A 19992-nucleotide genomic window follows, 5' to 3' on the forward strand; every position below is an offset into this window, starting at 1 on the left:
GTGTCGTACGACAGCTTAACTCTTCTTATCTTTCTTCTTCTGTACCATAGGCTAATGCAAACTCGTTCGAAGGCCTCTTCGCCCATAACAGGTAGATCTTAGCTACGCGTAGTAAGTAGAGCGTCTACTATTCATCGTACGTTAATAATATAGGGCGGAAAACCGCGTTAGTTAAGATCTAGAATCTATTAAATAAGAGATTACTCTTTAATAGCTGATAGCTTATAATTAATAGAGGCTGTCTCTAATCGTGGTTAGGTACCGTAGATACGCGTCTAAAGAGTTAACTTTAGCACATTATACGCCTTTATAAGAGCGTAGATAGATTATTTTGGATTATTACGATAAGACACGATAGCAAGACTTATTCTGCCTTCACGAGCAGTCTGTATAGAGCGTTATTGTCGCGGCATAGTGGTTGTGGTGCAGAGCGTCGCGTCAGGTTGGGTGGGGTGGCCAGCTTACTGGTGTGGCCAGCTTACTGGTGCTGCACGTTAAGTCCAAGGATAGCTGTTACCAGTGACGTCTGCCTTGCGACCCACTCATCAACTGGGCTTTCAATGATCCCAGGCAACAATACCAAGTGGATAGCATCCATGGGCAATCATTTGAACGCTGAATTATGGTTTTCAATAATTCCAACAGCCAGGAATTCATACGAGTCCCGGTTGCAGTGGTCGCAATTGGGTATGCACGGTAATGTATACAGGCTTAACGATGATGGTACGCAGCCATATAGCAACACAATCTCACGAAGTGAAGGTGGCTTAAGAAAGTACACTTTTTTTTCACAAGTTACATAATTGCACAGATGTCAAGTATACATAGTTTCATCAAGTTTAGACACATCATAATCGCATTTAACAACAGTCATGTAGTAATATACTTGCCTGAGGTGTTACCAATGGTGCGCTAGCAAGTAGCTATTTCCATGTACCTGCATCCTGGCTGCCTAGTCGATCCCGACCCACTACTCCTAGTCCGACTGTTCTAATATGTGAATTTGTAGTTCGTGAGTTGTTGAGCAAGAGAGACAAGGGTCTCCCGAATACCAATCCTTGTGTGTGTTATGCATAGGGCAACTTCTCAGAAGCAGAATACATTAGATTACGATTTCCTGGCGTATTTTCCCATCCTTTCTTCGTCATTTAAACATGAAACATTCGTGTACAACATATTTGCGCTCTTATTACCAAGGAAATTAATTAGGTGCACCCTGCAGCAGATGAATATAAGAGCTCATTCCTGAGGGGTGTGTCTTGAAGTCATCGGGCTTTGACTACAAGTCTACAAGCCTACTTCTTGAAATTTAGATTCTCGACTCGAGATTCCCTTTCCTGCGTCTTCCGTATCAGAACTGAAAGCCGGTGGTGGGGCTAGATTTTCGTCGAAGTGATCTCTTGCTTCTTCAAAGCTTTCTCCACCAGATGTCGCGGTACCTCCACTGGCGACTCTGTCAGTTAGTCTGCGTCTAACCGGTCTGAAATCATCCTTATGACTAGAAATGGATGAGACATCTGAATGCTGATCTTTGTCGACAGGATCGACATGTGGGACGTATGCTGGTATCGCGTGGACTGGCTCCACTGGGTCCTCTGCTTTGTCGGAGACGTAACCATCAATGGAGTCACGTTTTGGCTGAGTGGCATTCTCGGAAGAGCGAGGCTGAGAGGTAGAGTTTTGAAGACTTGCACCACCAATAAAGCCCGTCTCCTTCTCCTTCGCATCTTTTTCAACTTCATTGGCAGGTGAATGCTTTGAACGGCGTTTCAGTTTGGTCAGAAGTGATTTTAGCCCCTTTGGAGACTCTTGCGAATTGGGCGATGTTGGATCAGCAGATTCATGTGCGGATGTAGGCTGGACATCTGTGGAAAGACCCGGTTCCTGGTATAAGTCGTCATTGTCGTGTGAAGCACGGGCACCCTCTGCTCGTGGTGCATCTCTTGATTTGCGACGTTCCTCTTTGGCCATACGCTTCTCTTCTGCTTTTCTTGCCTTTTCTGCTTCTTTTTCTTGTTTTGCTGCCAACTTCTCTTCAGCCGCTCGCGCTTTAGCAGCCCTCTTTTCTTCATCTGTAGCACATTAGTGGTGTGACCAGACATATGAGTGAGAATACTAACCTCTGCCCTGCTTCTCTTCGGCTTTGATCTCATCGGCCCGTTCCTTCTCGATTCTGATACGACGCTTCTCTTGCTCCGCGTCCATTCGTCGTTCCTCTTCTTCAGCTCTGCGCTTCTCGTCTTCAGCTAAACGTTTTTCGGTCTTCTCAGTAATCTCGTTAAGAGTCGGCTGAATTCTTGCCTGGGCAATGGCGTCGATTTCTTCTTGATCCATCCACTTGCCGTTGCCAATGTGGACTCTGCCGTGATTCTCCATCCGAGCTTCTGAATTGGCAACGGCACGCTGTCGTGCCTTCTCATCCCAATCATCCACCATTGTAGATGACATCCTGCCAGTTTCGTCGAAGATCTTTTTATCCATACCCTGCATTTGTGCCTGGACTTTACGCTGCGCGGCAGCAAGTAGTAGTTTGCGGTCGTTTTCGCGCTTCTTGGCATCAACATCGGCTAGTTGCTTGTTGAACTGCTCCATCTGGGAGCGGATGCGCCTCGAACGGAAATCATCTTCGTCAGAATCCGAGGTCTCAGGAGGCGCAGTCTCTGAGGCACTATGTGCACGGTTGCGTCCACGGCGTAGGGAGAGCTTGTTGCGAGTCGGTTGATCATATCCATAGTAACTTCGGTAGGCTGCATTCTCGTCGTATCCGATCTTTGCCAGTCTCTCTTGTGCTAGTTTCTGAGCAGCCTCCTGAATACCGATATAGCGCATAGCCTGTTGCTTGATATCGCCGTCACCGGTGACCAGCTGCTGGCTCTGCGCTGCAGACGCCCCCGTGCGGGCAGTAGATGGCCCAAGTTCGCTTTCTAGACGTTGCTGCTGCTGCACGTCATAAATCTTCTTCGCCATAGAGATAGCTGAAGCACGAAGAGCAGCATTATGCTTCTTTTCATCCGTCTCGATTGCAACAGGTGGAGCACTTCCGTACATGTCTCGTGATATACTCTTTGCATGCTGAATTCGCGCAGCTTCCATGGCACCATTTTGCAGGCGGTTGGACTCAACAGGGCTCGCAGTGCTGGCTTGGGGTCTGGTACGGGTGGAAGCGCTGTGGGCCAGTGTTGCTGCACCCAGCGCATTCCTAGCTGAGTTTTCGGAGTCAGGGTACAGGGGAGCAGGTGGTGGGTTTGATCGGGCGCGCTGTCGTCGTGAGGCAGAGTGGGCATCGGTAGCGGCAGTGAAAGCATTCTTCCTGCCCTGATCAGTGTATCCGTAATCGACCTCAGGACCAAGTCCCTTCTTTTTCATGGCGAGTACTGCTGCAGAATGGCCTTCTGCGCTGGCCTCTGGTTGCCACAGATTAAGCCTCCCACCATCTTTGTGAGCGAGTAAGGCTGCCTTTGAGCCTGCTGCGCTTGCTTCAGGCTGCCACAAAGGCGCCATTTTGTATCCGTTTGCGAGCAAGGCAGCTTTGCCAGCTGCCGAAGATTGTTCTGGCTTCCACCACTCTGGGCTCTTTTTGTTCTGGTTAGCTAGTAGAGCAGCAGCTCCTGCAGAGGATTTGGCGTCGATTCCAACAATGGGGTAGCTGGGGAGATCTTGGGCCTTTGCGTATTTGAGACTGGCAGCAGCACCTAGGAAATTCAATCAGGGCATGATGTAATGATAGCATGTGGTACTCACCTGCGGAAGACAGCTTGCCGTCGGATCCGAGCGGGTTCATGGGGCGGGACTCGTTTGCCTTGGCCGGGCTAGTTGGGTTGTGTGAATACAGTGCAGCGGCCGAGGCCTGGTTCTGTAAGGCATTGTTGTTTGTATGATGGGCCGACGGATCAGGGCAACGCATGGTCATGTCGGCAGATGGTGGAAGTGGAGCCGCATCGTCGGTGCTTTTTAAGGGTCTGGTGTCGGAAGCGGGCGCCGCCATACTCGGGACGGAAGCTGTTGTTGCTGCCATTGTGAAAGTGCGTGTCGTGATGGTAAACAGTCAAGACAGCATGGTGGCGCAAGATATATCTCACGACGACACGGAACCTGCGCAAGCGCGGGCACCAGAGACAGCCTGTGGCGTCCTCACATGGCTGGATGACGATGGAGACGGGCATGATGTCATAGTGGTTGTGGAGGATCGCCGTGGGCGGGCGTTCCGTAGGAGAAGCCACAGACGCCTTGCCGCTCTGAGCCTGGTGATTATGTCTCTTGGGCTGGAAACAGGCCACGGCCTCACCAAACAGGCCAAGTGACGGCTCTTCTCAGCGATTTGCTTCCAAGGACAATGGATCCTGTCCACCGTATCCTTGTGCACATCTGACATGCCTTTGGCCCCGCATCCTCTTATCGCTGAATGCATGTACATGTGTAGACGGACTACTACTACTACAAGCATTCCGCACCCCATCTCAAAGCCATGTGTGACCTCTGATGGGGCTAGTGTGGCCTTTCGCTACGTCACCCTGGTCCTAAACCTCAAAGATACAAAGTTGCCACTACTCCTTACTAGCTACCGAGCCTAACCATGCCAGAACTACACAGCCCGCTCCAGAGTCTGTCGAATTTCCGCGACGTGGGCCAGTTTTGCAACGACAGCATTGGCACAAGGCACGCCACGGACACCCTGCTGGCATTGCAACACAGCTGACCACAATCACAGTAACCTAAAAACCGGCTTGCTGTTTCGAAGCGCGCGACCTGGTATGTACGTCCCGTATCTACTATGTCTGATATATAGCTGACTGGGAAAGACGAGGCTTCTTTCCAGGACAGGCAAAGACTTGTCAAAGAATTCAATGTCAAATCAATCATTGACCTGCGTACAAAAACGGAGCACATCGAACAGGCGCAGAAGCATGGGGCGAGGATCAAAGCGTCGGCTGCTGTGCCCCAAAGCAACGCCGAAGTGACAGAACCACTTGAGATACCCGGCATCACCTATCACCAAATCAACTTCAATGGATCGGCCTTTTCACGCATGCTTGTTTCCAAGTTGACCTGGATGGAGTTCTTCAGACTGATTGGACTCATGGCCTTTGGCTATCGCACAGATGCTATCAAAATCCTCGCTCCTCATATGGAGGAAATGGGGCTTGTTGGACTAGCTACGCAATCCTTGGACGTTTGCAAACATGAAGTCGCACAAGTTTTCAACGTGCTTGCCAAGGACGAGAGCTGGCCACTGCTCGTACATTGTACTCAGGTATCTGCTGATTCTCTCGTTGTTGCAACCCATTACTGATCCGCACCAGGGAAAGGACCGAACGGGCCTTGTGGTGATGCTCATTCTTCTGCTCTTGAAAATCGACTTGGGCACTGTTGACAAAGACTACCAGCTTTCTGAGTCAGAGCTTGCATCTGAGATGGAGGAGCGATTGCGAGAGATAAGGTCCATAGGCTTGTCCAGGCAATTTGCCCTGTGTCCCCCAGACTTGGTACCAAAAGTGAATGCTCATGTATTGGAGAGATATGGCAGTGTCGAGCAGTACCTGGAGAAAGCTGGCGTGAGCAAGGAGCAGATGGACTTTGTCAAGAAGAAGCTATTGGTAGAGGTGTCCTGAGCGCTCCCCGCTCTCCACCAATGGGCTTGGCGGGTTCTGGCGTATGCTCTTATCTGTTAGACACATGGTATTAGTGCAGAGCACACGCACCTGTTCGAGAGCAACCTGGCCACCTGTTGCCTCATGCACTGCAGTTCATACCCCCTATGGGAATACTTTATGGGCCTAGTGAAGGATATAATGTACCGGTGTGAGTGCATAGTGCTGTCGGTGTGCTGTCGAATGTGTGGAGCTGTCGTCTCCATGGCCTGCAGGGGAAGTCGTAACCCCCAGCGCCGACTCGCTTAAAACCACCTAGTGTAGGTTTCACCGCCGTTAAAAGGGTCCAGTTCCCAACACGTCTGCTTTGAATCTTGCAAAATTGCTGAGCATCGCGCAAGATGAGCAATACTTCCGAGGATAACTTTGAGTGGGTTGAGACGCCCCCGGCGCCCTCGCCCACTACACCCCCGTTCGACTGCGGCGTGAAGACAACTTCGGTAAGTCTCCTACCACCCTCCAGACGACAACCCCGCCAGCCATTGAACGACGATGTGATGAGATACCGGGCTGACGCTTGCCAATCAATAGTACCCAACCATTGCAAATGCCCCATGCCCCGCAGAAGGCTCCGGTCGCGAATCGTTCAACAACTATGTCCTCATCTCGCTGCTCGTCGGCTTCCCCGCATACATCACATGGAGCTGGGGCATGGGCTTCAAGACATGGCTTTTCCTCGCCCTTGTCCTGTGTCTTCCCATTCTAGGTCCCTTCTGGTGGCTCACATCCGAATTCGCTCCCCGCAAGAACGAAAAGGCCAAACTCCCCGGCAAGCCCATCGAGCACTACCTCAAGTTCAACAAGGCCGAGGACCGCGACGCCTACTATGGCAAGAAGCAGATCCCTATCGAGACGTTCCAGGAAAAGTACTTTGACGGTGAAATTGAGCTCAATGGCGATATGCTCGAAATCCTCGAATGGCGCCATGACTGGTCCAAGCCCCGCTTCACCCTTGGATTGATCAAGCACTTCCTCTTCGGCATGATTCCAGAAATGATTGTCCACTCCAAGTCTCAGGGTAAGATCACTTTGTATCCCTAATGCCTGCATATGCTGACCCCGCGCCAGACGAAGAACAGGTACGCGACCACTATGACCGCGGCGATGACTTCTACGGCTGGTTCCTCGGTCCTCGCATGATTTACACCTCTGGTATAATCTCCGATATCAACACGGAAGAGAGCTTGGAGCAACTGCAGGACAACAAGATGGCCGTTGTCTGTGAGAAGATTGACCTGCAGCCTGGCGAGAAGATGCTCGACATTGGCTGTGGATGGGGCACACTTACGCGATTCGCCTCTGTCAACTATGGCGCGAAGGTCACTGGTATTACTCTTGGTCGCAACCAGACTGCTTGGGGCAACAGCGGTCTCAGGAAAGCTGGTATCGAGGCTGAGCAGTCCAACATTCTCTGCATGGACTACCGTGAAATTCCCGTTCCTTCTGGTGGCTACAACAAGATCACTTGTCTTGAGATGGCTGAGCACGTTGGTGTCCGTCACTTGGGTGCTTTCTTCCGTCAGGTCTACGATATGCTTGATGACGATGGTGTCTTCTTCCTTCAGATCGCTGGTCTGCGTAAGGCATGGCAATTCGAGGACTTCACCTGGGGTCTTTTCATGAACAAGTACGTCTTTCCCGGTGCGGACGCGTCTACTCCTCTTGGTTTTGTCGTCGACACCCTCGAGGGCGCTGGTTTTGAAGTCAAGATGGTAGACACCATTGGTGTGCACTACTCTGCCACTCTCTGGAGGTGGTACCGTAACTGGCTCGCCAATAAGGACAAGGTTGTTGCCAAGTATGGTATTCGCTGGTTCAAGGTAATTTTCTCATGCTCTGAAATATCTTCTAGAAGCTAATAGTTGCCTAGATCTGGGAGTACTTCCTCGCCTACTCCACCATCACTTCCCGCCAGGGTAGTGCCACCTGCTTCCAAATCACCTGTGTCAAGAACCTCAACGCTGTCCACCGTATCGACGGTATCAAGACTCAGTTCAGTCTCTCTGGTGCTCTCGCTTCTAGCAAGGCGAAGCTTTCTAAGGCGCAGTAAACGGGTTTTACTCTAGCCTTGTTGTTTTAATACACTCTACTCTAGGCTCTTGATCGAGTATAGAAGTGGGGCAAGCGTCTGGCACGACAGATGCAATCATGAGGCGGAGAAGATGGCTAGCGAAAGATGCTGGTCTGGTGAAGATCTTGGAGTGACTGTATTGAAAAGCTACCTCTGGTGAAACGAAAGCTTTTGATGAAACAAAGTCTCTATAGACTAATAATATATTGATAACCAAGAGACATTGAGTGTATAATGTGTGTAATGCTCTGAGCCTTCGAACATCCTTTGCTACGTCATAATAGCGGCAGGATATAGTTAACACAGTGTCCTATTCTAATCCAGGTCTATTGTATGGTGTTGACCTTTACCTCACATGGCTCCAAATCCTACGACCCACTTGTTCAACGTTCTCCACACTGGAATATCGGCGAACTGCCTTGCCCCACGATGCAATCCCAACCCAATTCGGACGGCCAAAAAAAAGAGAACCACATTTCCACGACCAAAGAGAAACCTATCCCACACTTTTGTAAAAAGAAAAATTCCCCACCCCGCCCAAATATTTCCCCCCACCCCTATCCCACATCTTCATATCACAACCAAATCCCAAACCCACCATCAACCAGCCAATCAGAGCTCGAGTACCCAACGGTGGTATGGTGTATGTTTCCATCCCATCCATCCCATCTACCCACAATCAAACTAATATCTCTACTTAGCTAGTGGTATGACGTCGCGTTGTGGCTGGCGGACACGCTAAAGTTGTCCTGATCCAGATCCGCGCCAGCCTGGGTTCGAGTACGTTGTTCTTCTTCTTCTACTACCGCATGGTCGGATATACTGAGACACAGTTGTGCTAACGTGTCTATAGTTCCCAGTACCGCCAAGTTTGCGACATTTCTTTTTTTGTATTGTTTTTTTCTTCTTTTTCTTCTTTCTGTGCTTGGGTGTTCGAGCTTATGTGGGTGGTGGGGCTTGGGGAGGGGGCTTGAGAGACAATTGGTATTGTTTCAATAAAGAAATTTGTTTTTTTTCTCTCTTCGATATTGGTTCTTTTCTGTCTTGTCAGGGTTGCATGTGTCTAGCTTGTTTTTTTTCTTCTCGAAGGATGAAGAGGAGTGTTAGATTGAAACATTCTTGATACTAAGTCACTATTTTAGAATGTCAATGATGTGCTTTCAAACGGCCTACATAGGGACCGATGTTGTTTATTCTATTCCATACAAACGCCCCTCCTCCTAATAGCCGTGCCTGGAGAGAGGAGAATAATGCGTAATAAACTACTTGCAGTGCAATTGCTAAACAAGACTTTTTTTTCTCCAAAATCATCATCGTCTTTGTTCTTTTCTTTTTTATCTTCCTCCACCTTCTTCCTTGAACAAAGCATCTCAAAACGAACCATATCATCTCTTTCGTGGAGTTTCGTCAAGAACAGCTAGTCTCCTGCCTATACTTCCAAAGCAGACACAGCTGCAGAATAACACGCTGCCAACCCATGTCACCACAGCCAGTTCCTCATAGGTAATCATGCCAAAGAATGTAGTCTGTGCCATGGGCGCTCCAGTGTTCAGCCCCCCTTTTACTTGTGAATTCTGCGTCGTGGATGGCAGGTGAGTGGCATTCACGGATGCGGGTAGAAACGGCGAAGGCAGGACATCGGGGTTGGAGAGGAAGATGAGCGAGGTAAGGATGGATGTCACGGTAAGCGAGACGGAGAGTCCTGGTTTCGAGCGGTCGAGTATGTACCACAGCGCGGGGTTTACGAGAGCGAGCGTGAGGGTAAGTTGGAGGGTGGATTGCCAAGGAAGACGGCGCTGGTAAAGTTTTGTATTAGCTTTTGAAAAGGGGGGGGGAGGGGAGAGATCCCGAAAAGCAGATTTTGGACTGTAGAAAAACTTACAATGGCGAATGCAATGCCGATGAAAGCGGCGACGCTTCTTACAATGTCGTTGACCTGCTCACTGATGGGAGGGTCATGCTCCTCGACTTCCTTGCCTCCTGGCTGGATCTCGCTCTCGGTACTCTGTGAGTCCCATAGGAGATCAACATATGGGAGGAGACTGCCCAGCGCAACGCCAAACAGTCCCCAGGTCGCCAAGTATGCATGCCCCTTTTGGTCGACCCCATCAACGTGTATGGCAGCCAACTGCTTCGTCTCGTGAATATGCGAGACGATAACACCGTACAGAACACCAAAAATATATAGCGCTGCGAGTTTGCCCGTGATGACAAGATACTTCCATGTACCCTGCCGTGGCTGCTTGATCGAATGACTCCTTTTCCTTGCATCAGGAGGGTACATGGCTGACCCCGACCTGGCGCGATTGTACAGGCTCACTCCCCCATCAGGGCTGCCTACGCCGGTTGCCCTGGTCTGAGAGCCTGCGAATGTGTGTTTTGGTGTCTCTGCGCCTGTCCCCCAAGGCGTCTCTATTGAGCTCTGGTCCCCCGACTCGTCGTAGATGCCAGACAGCGTGCTGCTCGTGAGGTTCAGGAGACTCTGATTCCGCGGAGGCAGGCTGCGCTCCTGCTCGTCCGAATCATCATGGCGAGAACTGTAGTATGTTCGAAGTAGGCGCGCGTTCAATTGTGCGACAAAGTCATTCGCTCGACGGTTCTCTGTTGCGCTTGGGGGTGTGGATTGCGTAAAGTCGTGCGTGGGTGAATCCGCGGAATCGCTACGCTCAAAGGTTCGCCGCGGGATAGGGCGGTGGATATGCAACGGAGGTGGTGCCGCGTGTACATTCGAAGGGTCTCCTCCCATTGCCGCTGTGGCTCAGTGCCGAACCGATCAGGGTCCCGCAAAGATTCTGGGTTAAATGTATACGCTTGCCAGTTACAGGCTTGATTGCGACCAAAAAAAGTAAATGAGAATACGGGAAAGCGAGTGCAAGAATGAAGAAGAAAAAGTAAAATATACAGCACTGGTTAAGTGCTGGCGTGATGCGGCTGTCGCTGTGTTCTGGCTGGGATGTCAATAGACCTAAAGTCGTGTCAGTGCACGTGAACCTGACCTGGAGCACCCGCTTAGACTCGTGTCAGCACGGTCATTGTAGCCTCGCAAACTTACCGCTTATAGGCAACTCGACTGATGACTTTAGGCGAGCAAGTGACTGATGTAGCGTAGTGGGCGAGGAGGTGGTGATGTAGGCGCCGCTGGGCCTTGTCCTCACATGTGTCACCGGAGTGCTATCATGTGAAGATCGGCCCACGGTTCCGCTTATTGCTCCGCTGTCATCCGCTTTCTCAACAATTCTAGTGGATCGAGCATGTTTCATTATGTTCGGCCAATTCTGTTGGACATTTTGTACTGATACACTATACCTTCCGTGTTCGGGATGCTACATATACCCCCCCCTGCCTGTCCGACGCTGCCCAAGGCATAGCTGCAAACGAAAACGCTTTTTGGTGTCTATCCCCAAGTGCAACCGACTCCAGACATAAATGCTCAGAACTATGATGCACATGTTATTGTGGCCGTCGTATTGTTCGTGTCTACGTCGTCCCATCGTCAGATGTGTAATGTGAGCTCCCCAGGAGCTACCCCGCTACGCCTCCCCTCTCAATCGACGATGGGTTGAAGGATGTTACCACTGCAAGATCGTCAGCATGCATATGTCGTTGGGAATGCAGTCAAACTTACGCCACAATGTTGGCCCATCCAATAAGACGCCAGTGCTTCTCGATACGCCTGGACAAAGCCACCTTTTCGCCAATCTCTGTGCATGCAGGTGAGGTCAGGGAAAGACGTGCAGCGTCAGCCTTGACTGCGACAACCTTGGCACCCGTAGCAGTGGAACCAATGTTAACCATCTGATGAAAACATGAGCCTTCTTATTCAGTTTGAGCACGTGCTTTAGACTTACGAGGACTTCGTTCTTCGCAAGCTTGGCAACCTTGGCCTGCTTGCCGTCTGCGGTCTTTACACCGAGCAATCTTCGGAGGAGGAAGTAGTTGACTTCAAGCTCCGTGTAAATATTGGGAAGGTGTCCACGGAGACCAAGGACGAAACCGACAAGACGATCCGCACGACACAGGGTAGGGTCTACACGTGTACCGACACCTGACAGGTGTTAGTCCGACGATCGCCACTGCAGTAACATGGGGATACATACCAATCAAACCACCAGGAACAGCAAACTTCAGGTCATTGTGCTCAGCGAACAAGGACACAACTCTTGAAAAGATGGGCTTGCACTGAATCTTTCCAGCGCTGTCCTTGGACACAATACCAGGCCTAATCTCAATCTCGTCACCAAGCTTCAGCACACCAGTCAAGATACTGCCACCAGCAACACCACCCTTCAGCTCGTCAATCTCAGCACCAGGCTTGTTGACGTCGAATGATCGAATGACAATCATGTGTGGCTTTGCGGAGAAGTCTCGGACTGGAACTGGGATCTTGCTGATGAGTTGCTCATTGATGGCATCAATGTTGAACTTCAATTGCGCCGAAATGGGAACGATGGGGGAGCCATCGGCAACTGTTCCTCGGATAAACTTCAGAATGGACTCGTAGTGGGCGGCAGCGCTGTCCTCCCGCATCAGGTCGACCTTGTTCTGGAGGATGATGATGTGGTTGAGCTTCATAATCTCAATGGCAGCAAGATGCTCACTTGTCTGCGGTTGCGGGCAAGATTCGTTTCCGGCAATCAACAGCAGTGCAGCGTCCATGACGGCGGCGCCAGACAACATCGTGCTCATGAGAATGTCGTGACCGGGGCAATCGACGAACGAGACGTGGCGCTTCAATCGGTATCGTCCTCCACATCCTTCACGCTCGCAAGGCGGGTCGACCTCCTTCTCACTCTTGTATGATCGGTAGCATGTGGGGCGCGGGCACTCGGAGTTGTCGCACTGGTAGATCTTTGCGTTTGCGTAACCGAGCTTGATGGTGATATTCCTCTCGAGTTCGTTCTTGAAACGGACCGTCTGCACACCAGAAATGGCTTTTACTACAGTACTCTTTCCGTGAGCGACGTGACCAATTGTTCCAATGTTGATGGTAGCCTGTCGGGAAATGATTTCTGGCGACAGCGGGCTCAGCGTTGAGACGTCGAGGGTGCTTGGGTCTGGTTGTTCGCTTGTGCGCATTAGCCGTGATGCTGATATATGGGCTGCATATTTTTTGGCAAACCTACGGCAATTCTGGACGCTCTACAACGGGCGCTGGCTCCCGGCCCTTCTTGAGCGCAGACTTTGGCTTTATCTCCTCAACCTCCTCGTGCTCAGATACGCTCTTGTCATCGCGGAAATCGTTGTCAGATTCGGACTCCATAATGGGCAATCTGTGTGTTTTTCTTTTTTGCTTCTTGGCAGGGAAGGGGTAGGGCTATCTAAGCGGCCGGATGCGAGGGCGTCAAGATGTCGGACAGATGGTTGCAGTGGAGACGGGCGGCGGCCAACTTTCGACTTCAAATCCCACACAAAGTGACTCAAACCCAGTACAGCGTCGAGTGGTGGCGGGGCAGTGCCAAGCGTCTAGCATCGGGGAAAGGTTGTGCCGGGGTGGCCGACACAAAACTTCAGCTGCGCCCGTCCCCGGCTTCTCTTCTCCATTGAACAACGCAAAAAATTTGCACACTCACGAAAAGCATTTTCATTGGAGAGACCCGTCGTCTACGGATGGTGTGAGGTTTCCATGAGAACGAAAACCGTCTGTGAAGTGGAGAGGAATACAGTGGCTGATCTTGGGTGCGGTTTCTCCCTGCTTTTGCAGTGGGAGAGAGCGCAATGATCGGTCGTACATTTTTATGTGACGACGTGCACGTGATTGATTGATGTGTATGCAATGAGTTTATGGCATTGTACTGCGGTCGATGGACTTTTGCCCTGAACCGCAGTATGCTGTGCGATTTGTCTCTGTTCTTGAGGCAATGTATACCTTGTGCTCGTCGCACTATGTCTACTTATTTGCACAAGTGCTGTCAAAGACCGATCAGGTATCGGGACGCATGTTGCACAAGCTGTGAATACCATGGGCAATTATCAAAGTCCATGAAGCATAGCTTGCTCTCTCTCCTTACCCCCTTAGACCATCCAAGATTTGAGTGGGTCATCTTGGGTTTAGGGGGCTAGTCAAAGTCCTTGTCCCCTTTTGGATGCAACACAAAGCGAGAGCCATCAATCGGCCGAACATTCCTATGCAACGCAACGAGACCATTTTTGAACAAGTATCGCAAGACTACCTAGTGTAGTCCACTTACCTCATATGAGTTGCCCAGTAGAGAAAAAAATTCCAATGATCAACCCCGCAATCGCAACATCCTACAGAAAACCACAATCCCAAGAACTATCCTTCCATCACATACTACTTCCTTCCCACACCTAAATACAACCCTCCCCCGAAAATCCCACCAAACACACTCTACTCCACAATCATACATGAATCAAACACACTCCCGATTCCCGCCCGCCTCTCGTATTTTTCCCACCCAAAAACAATCCAGTAGTAGCAGCCCGCACAGATGCTGCAATTTCCACCAAACCGCAGCGCCTCTCCCGCCGCCGCTGCCCCCCAAAAAGGCCAAGACAAAACCGCGTTAATCTCAACGTCTTTTCTGCGCCATGAAGCATGAGTAGCGTAAGTAGTTCCCGCTGGCTGGGGGTTGCTTTGAGGTAGGCCACTAGATACACTTTTTACTTACTTTGCTTACTTGGACTACGTACGTAAAGATGTTGGATCGCATTAATCCCCCCCCCGCGCGCGCATATTTTGGTCTGGGTGGGGTTTCGATATGTATAAGTAAGAAAGGGGGGGGGGGGGAAAGCAAAGGTATAAACGAGACAAAGATGACGGAGGAGGAAAGCACGCAGCAGTGACAAAAAGCCGATAACATAGTAATAGTAATAATAATAATATCAGATTCTTAAGATACTCTACTTTCCCTTGCTTCATTCCCTCCCCTCCTTTCTATACAAAAAGCGCAGGAGACCGACCTATCCTTTTGGTCCAGCTCAACTACACACACCTCTTATTCTCTAGCGCAACTGTGTCGATTTCCGATTTAATGAATAAATAAAATAAAAACAATAGTATATACAAAGTTAATTTGAGGAACATGGTAGTTGTCACCTCTGGTCTTCTTCTTCTACTTCTTCTTTAGATAGATAGATAGATGATGACGATGATGATGATGGCGGTTTAAAAAAGCAAAAAAGGACAAAAGAAACAAAAACTCCATCTATGCAACATGAAAAACAACAACAAAAGAAAATGTTAGGAAACAAGAGGGGGAGGTTTAGATGATACGGAAGAAATGAAAGAAGGGGTGGTTGTTGGTGGTGGTGGTGGTGGTGATGGTGGTGTTAAATGCTGTTGTCGAGCTTTCAAACAAACTTTCAAAGGGTGTTTCGCGCTGCGTAAAGTTCGTATATCATCGTCTTTTCTGCCTCTTTTTTTCCCTCTCTCTTACTCTGCCTCTTTCTCCATCTTCCATCTTCTTTCTTCCCCAGAGCGGTCTCTCGTATTATCCAAAATAAGAAGCGCCGATTAAACCTCCCCCTCCCCCCACTACCAGCCCACTATACAAAAACTGACGCAGTATTAATACTTTGAAAAACGGTCCCCTCTCCCTCTCTTTCTTCGTGAGTGAGTGAGTGAGTGTTATGTATGAAGTATGTGTGTGTATATGCAGCCGGAGAGAATAATAAAATGTACTACTATTACGGGACATTCTACTATGATGTCTTGCCCGCTTCGTACACGCGAGCCATGAACTCGTCTTCGTCAAGCTCAACCTTCTTGGCTTTGAGGGTATGCGCTACCTGAGCGGCATCACCCTCCATGCAGCTGCCTTCCAAGATGCACAGGATAGCTACGGCGGCTCGTGGTAGGTTCTTGTCGCCTTCGATTGTGTAAATGTCCATGATGCGTGCGGCGTGCTCGACTTCCAGGCGTCCGCAGAACAATGAGCCAAGGGCGTGGAAGAGGTAGTCTCGGGGCTCGACACGTAATGTTTCTAATCGTTGGGCGAGGCTTGGTGCTTTCTTCGATAGCACGTGGAGAGTGGTTGTGTATGCGGCGTGGATGGCATTTTGGTCGTGGACAAGGAATGATAGAGGCAATGGGCGATTGAGCAAGTTAGACAGTGCGATAAAGGCTTGCGGAGCTGAGAGGTTAAGCAGGAGCAATGCGGCAATGTGATGAATGTCGAAGCTCGAATGAGGGATATCCGGCCGATACATGGAATAAGCCAAACACACGTTGACCAGGTCCTTGTGGAGGGGCTGCTCGTCGTCATTCTCTGGCGATGTTTGCGCTGCAAACATCTTGAGCCTAGGAAAGACCTTGTGCGTGCTCTGGATGATGTAAAGGTAACGGCCTCCGAGCGCTTCGTGGCCGTGTGCTTTTACTTCTGCCTGTGCCTTTTCCAATGCAATGTTGTACGTTAGCTCGGTGACTTCGAGGTCGTTGCCGATTGCCGTTTGCCATACTTGGCCCCGCAGCCGTGGTGGAATGCCGTTCCACCACATCTTTCGGTGTGTTGCTCGAAGCTCTGGATTCGTCATTTCGGTAGCCCAGTTTGGAAGTAATAAGCTGGACCAGTATTCCGCCTTGATGCGACTAGCTTTTTCGCGAGCGAGCGCCTCTTCTTGGGCACGTTTAGCCTCAAGGCGTTCTAAGTCGGTTAGCCAGACTTTCAACAAACTGCATGAGAAGTGATGCTACTTACCAGCCTCCTCGATCCGAGCCAACATGCGCTGGTACTCTTTGAGGTGCTTCTTTTCTTCCTTGGGGTCCTTTGGTGGGAGCCAGGATGGCCGTGTCCGAGATAGGTATTTTTGCTTCTCAACGGACGGCTGGAAAGGATCAATAAGTGGATCACTCTTTCGCACCGGTGGGAGTGTCGGCTTCTTGGTTTTTGGCACTGTCTGGCTCATAGATGCTGACCTTGCGAGCCCAGGCTGTTGCCTTGTGATTTCCTGTTTCCGCTCATATTCGGATTGGAATTCTTCTAGTGCTTCCGTAAGCTTCCTGGCGTCTGCGTCCAACGCAGTATATGTGTCTGCCCATGTAGTTTGTGGCGTCGGTGATTTCGGGGATACGCCCCTGCTAGACACGTTTGGTGATGGGTCTCTGTGGTGTACCGAAGGCGCCGGAGATGGCTTTGCTGAAGACTCGGCAGTGCCGGGAAGTGGTGACGTCTGGGGAGTGTTGTCACTCGTCCAGGGTGCCGGGGATCGCTCTTGTGTGGGACGCGGCGATATGGGAATATTCCAGATGACAGCATCTTCGGGAACTTCATCATCCTCATCATCACACTCCGCCTCTCTTTCCTTGACCGTCTTTCGTTTTGAGTCTTGCCAAGACTGTCTTCTGGAAGCTAAACTCGGAGACGGCAAGACCTCGTTTCGAGAACTTCTCCGGGAGAGTGTGCGTGATCCTGACAGGGATTGGTGGGTGTTTGATGGGGAGGGCGATCGTGAGGAGCGGTGTGGCGCTGCAAGACCCAGAGTGCTGAGCGAGGGAGCCGATGGCGAAGTCAGGGCTCTTCTGGCCGTCTTGCCAGGTGCAGACAGCTGCGTCTGCTGTCTTTGTACGGCATGGCTGACGGTGCCCACTAGACTGGGATACTTTGGTTTGGCTGTGCCCGTGAGGTCGCGGAACGAGTGTTGGGTGGGATGTGAGAGTGTCCTAGCCGAGGCGGGGGCTCGCGGAGCTTCGTAGACAAGGCGGTTGGACGGACTTGTGGGCATGGGAAAGGAGGCTGGCCCCCCTGAAGCCTCATCCAGGTTGATGTCTTCAAAGTGGGAGAGGTTTTCGGTGGTGCCCATAAAGTCGAGCAGGGTGGATGAATGGATGCTCGACGACTTGGATGACTTTGAGTTTGTCAGGTCGGGCGGGCTACCGGGCGGAGCGCCAAAGTGCGAGGACGCATCCTGCGCATAGGTGAGGGTGGCCATGAGCGGTCGGGGATGTTTTCGGGGTGTTGCGAGGGGCGGTGGTGAGGCAATGCGGTGAAGGAGGATGTCTGCGCAGGAATCGCGCGCGCAGGGAGGCGGACTTAGCGAGCGGACATAACGATGCTCGGATACAATGTACAGCGACTTTGTCTGCGAGATGTAGTGGACGTCTTGGTCGAGGTATGCAGAGTCGTCGGCTTCGTCAACAGGAGGCAGCTGCTGGCAGTGTTGTACGGCAGGCATCTTGAGCGTCGGCGGCGCAATTTGCAGAACTGGCGCTAGCCCCTGATCTCTCAGATGGGGAACAGGGGTGTCCAACAGTGGGCCTCGTTGTGCTCTGGGCCCATGGGCGGCTGAAGTGGCCTTGAACACGTTAAATTGCGAACCAATGTCTTTGTCTTGTCGAAAGCTGGTATATGGGCATCCGGGCGGGGATGCAGTGCCCGTGTCTCGACAGGCTGCCCGGCTTATGAGACAAGTGCGGCCAAGTCGAGTCAGCCTTCTAAGTAAGTATGTATGCTTCTGCAAACGGGCTATGCTCGGTGCGGGCAACTAGCAATGCGTTTTACAAAGCTCTCCGCGTTGAAAATGTGCCTATGCCTACTTGACCCCAGCACACCAGGTCTCTGGAGGGTGTCCCAGCCCGTCGCATGTGCGCTTGACATCACCACCCCATCGCCCGCGGATGGGCCAATCATGCCAGCCCTCGGCCGTCTGTCACGCCCCATGGCCATGCTTTTCGTGGAACCAGGCCTGGTCCGCGTACAGACGACGCCGTTTCGCCTGTTTCCCTCCCCAATTGCTCTGCATCGAGTACCGAACAAAGACATCATCGCGCCCTGCTATCCATCCGTCACTCCCGAATGTCCTGCAGCCAAGCCCCGAGCCTTGCTTTCGCGTCTACATGCCGCCGCTAATTATGGCGTGGCGTGGCCCCCCGGTACAGATCCTTGGTTTGCTTCTTGCTTAGCCCCCCCGAGCCATCAAGCTCCGCCGAACACACAGGTACCATTGCTATCTACAGCAATACACAGTACTTTTTTGTTTTCGGGACTTTTGTTCTTCTTCTTCTTCTTCTTCGTCGCCGCCGTTGTTGGGTTTGCATGTGCTCTATTGTTTGTTTGCATTCGATCCGTCCTCGCAAACACGCCGTGTGCCCTGCCTGGTTGAGCAGAGATTGTGTCTCTTGGTGTTAAGCTTCAATGCCCTGTTACGACATCCTCTAGCATGCGTCGTTCCATTTCGCTTGAAATGCATGCAGCCGATAGCGAGTCCTTAAGCCAACCCAATAACGCACGATGCCGCGTTTGCTTTCCCTGAAACGCTGCTTGGAAAGCTTTGCAGCCCAGCCTATCTCGTCAATCAGCCGTTGTCAGAAACAGGCGAGATGAGCGCCCCCATGTCATATTCCGAACCATGGGGTTGATCTCGACGAATCATGGAGCGTGCGCCCGCGCACCATGCGACATCATTCCAAGGTATGCTGCACTTACCACTGAAGCTGCCGGCGCGAGATGACGCTCTGCGCAGTTACCGCTTCTCTGCTCCTGCAGGAGCGCGAACGGCGCTGTAGCATCACGTATGCCAGCGTGATGATGTTTTCTACAGTCTCTGCAATCAAGTCAGTCCATGGACTTGGCCCACTAGCGCAGGTCGGCCCAGCAGTGACGATCGCCCACCCATTTCTTCTGGCTCGCTTTTTCCATTTCTGCGCATGAGCCCCTGCTACCCGGTTGCACGCCGGTTTGGGGGTGCTGTTGAGTTCTCGGGAGTTACAGATAGAGAAAAAAAAAGTAAATCGACCTACTAATGAGCAGACCTGAACCCATCTTCCGCACTCTGAATAGCACGCGTGCATATTCAAGGTACCTCACCGCCGCTTCATAGAAGCTTTGATATACATTCGCTAGCACGGTTGCCACGCTGTTCAATGATGAATCGATAAGCATGGCTTTGAGCTGGATCTTGAATGCGCTATCAGTGTGTCAGCGCAATGTCGGGCTTTCCCATGCATTTGTAGTCTGATTGGCTGGCAGAGGGAAAACAGGCATGGGACCCCATCAAGGCACTCACTTGAGAGCTTTGCGATGAAAAGTCTGGCCCGGCATTTTTGCCAGATCCACCGTCAAAGAATCCTCAACAACTGCTTTACTTAGTACTCTGTCTGCACTTTCGACCCACCTCTCGGCCAATACTACTTACCGGCTTTTGGTGGCCGCTCGGTTTTCTTGCTGATCTCGAGAGTCGTAGTGTCAATGCAGATGCCGCAATAAGGGAATTTCCCACCTGACCCGGTTGTAGCAATTCGTTCACCGTTAGCTATCGTCACATCGAAGTTGGTCAAGGATTTTGCAGGCTGCACCACGACACCATACTCGGGGTGGC

At 51.1% G+C, this 19992-nt stretch overlaps 7 protein-coding genes across 7 annotated transcripts; 3 read left to right on the forward strand and 4 right to left on the reverse strand.

Moving 5' to 3' along the window:
- Positions 1 to 1287: 1287 nt before the first annotated feature.
- COCMIDRAFT_97575 (uncharacterized protein) lies at positions 1288 to 3985 on the reverse strand (the record flags this gene model as incomplete). The annotated part of the gene is made up of 3 exons (XM_007690608.1): positions 1288 to 2072; positions 2121 to 3692; positions 3742 to 3985. The coding sequence occupies 3 exons, from the start codon at positions 3983 to 3985 to the stop codon at positions 1288 to 1290; spliced, it is 2601 nt and encodes an 866-aa protein (XP_007688798.1).
- Positions 3986 to 4573: 588 nt separating this feature from the next.
- Positions 4574 to 5609, forward strand: COCMIDRAFT_37489 (uncharacterized protein; the record flags this gene model as incomplete). The annotated part of the gene is made up of 4 exons (XM_007690596.1): positions 4574 to 4656; positions 4709 to 4749; positions 4800 to 5251; positions 5301 to 5609. The coding sequence occupies 4 exons, from the start codon at positions 4574 to 4576 to the stop codon at positions 5607 to 5609; spliced, it is 885 nt and encodes a 294-aa protein (XP_007688786.1).
- A 380-nt stretch (positions 5610 to 5989) lies between these two features.
- COCMIDRAFT_37490 (uncharacterized protein) lies at positions 5990 to 7698 on the forward strand (the record flags this gene model as incomplete). Its single annotated transcript, XM_007690597.1, has 4 exons — positions 5990 to 6088; positions 6180 to 6666; positions 6717 to 7468; positions 7519 to 7698. 4 exons carry the CDS (start codon positions 5990 to 5992, stop codon positions 7696 to 7698), a joined length of 1518 nt encoding a protein of 505 aa, XP_007688787.1.
- A 1406-nt stretch (positions 7699 to 9104) lies between these two features.
- COCMIDRAFT_6007 (uncharacterized protein) lies at positions 9105 to 10465 on the reverse strand (the record flags this gene model as incomplete). Its single annotated transcript, XM_007690579.1, has 2 exons — positions 9105 to 9515; positions 9602 to 10465. 2 exons carry the CDS (start codon positions 10463 to 10465, stop codon positions 9105 to 9107), a joined length of 1275 nt encoding a protein of 424 aa, XP_007688769.1.
- Positions 10466 to 11263: 798 nt separating this feature from the next.
- COCMIDRAFT_97565 (uncharacterized protein) lies at positions 11264 to 12979 on the reverse strand (the record flags this gene model as incomplete). Its single annotated transcript, XM_007690609.1, has 5 exons — positions 11264 to 11294; positions 11345 to 11514; positions 11568 to 11764; positions 11817 to 12784; positions 12843 to 12979. 5 exons carry the CDS (start codon positions 12977 to 12979, stop codon positions 11264 to 11266), a joined length of 1503 nt encoding a protein of 500 aa, XP_007688799.1.
- A 2402-nt stretch (positions 12980 to 15381) lies between these two features.
- COCMIDRAFT_37493 (uncharacterized protein) lies at positions 15382 to 17850 on the reverse strand (the record flags this gene model as incomplete). Its single annotated transcript, XM_007690598.1, has 2 exons — positions 15382 to 16322; positions 16377 to 17850. The coding sequence occupies 2 exons, from the start codon at positions 17848 to 17850 to the stop codon at positions 15382 to 15384; spliced, it is 2415 nt and encodes an 804-aa protein (XP_007688788.1).
- Positions 17851 to 18339: 489 nt separating this feature from the next.
- COCMIDRAFT_37494 (uncharacterized protein) lies at positions 18340 to 18927 on the forward strand (the record flags this gene model as incomplete). Its single annotated transcript, XM_007690599.1, has 2 exons — positions 18340 to 18640; positions 18782 to 18927. The coding sequence occupies 2 exons, from the start codon at positions 18340 to 18342 to the stop codon at positions 18925 to 18927; spliced, it is 447 nt and encodes a 148-aa protein (XP_007688789.1).
- Positions 18928 to 19992: the final 1065 nt, after the last annotated feature.

The sequence above is a fragment of the Bipolaris oryzae genome (assembly GCF_000523455.1).
Source record: "Bipolaris oryzae ATCC 44560 unplaced genomic scaffold scaffold_81, whole genome shotgun sequence".
Lineage (NCBI taxonomy): Eukaryota > Fungi > Ascomycota > Dothideomycetes > Pleosporales > Pleosporaceae > Bipolaris > Bipolaris oryzae.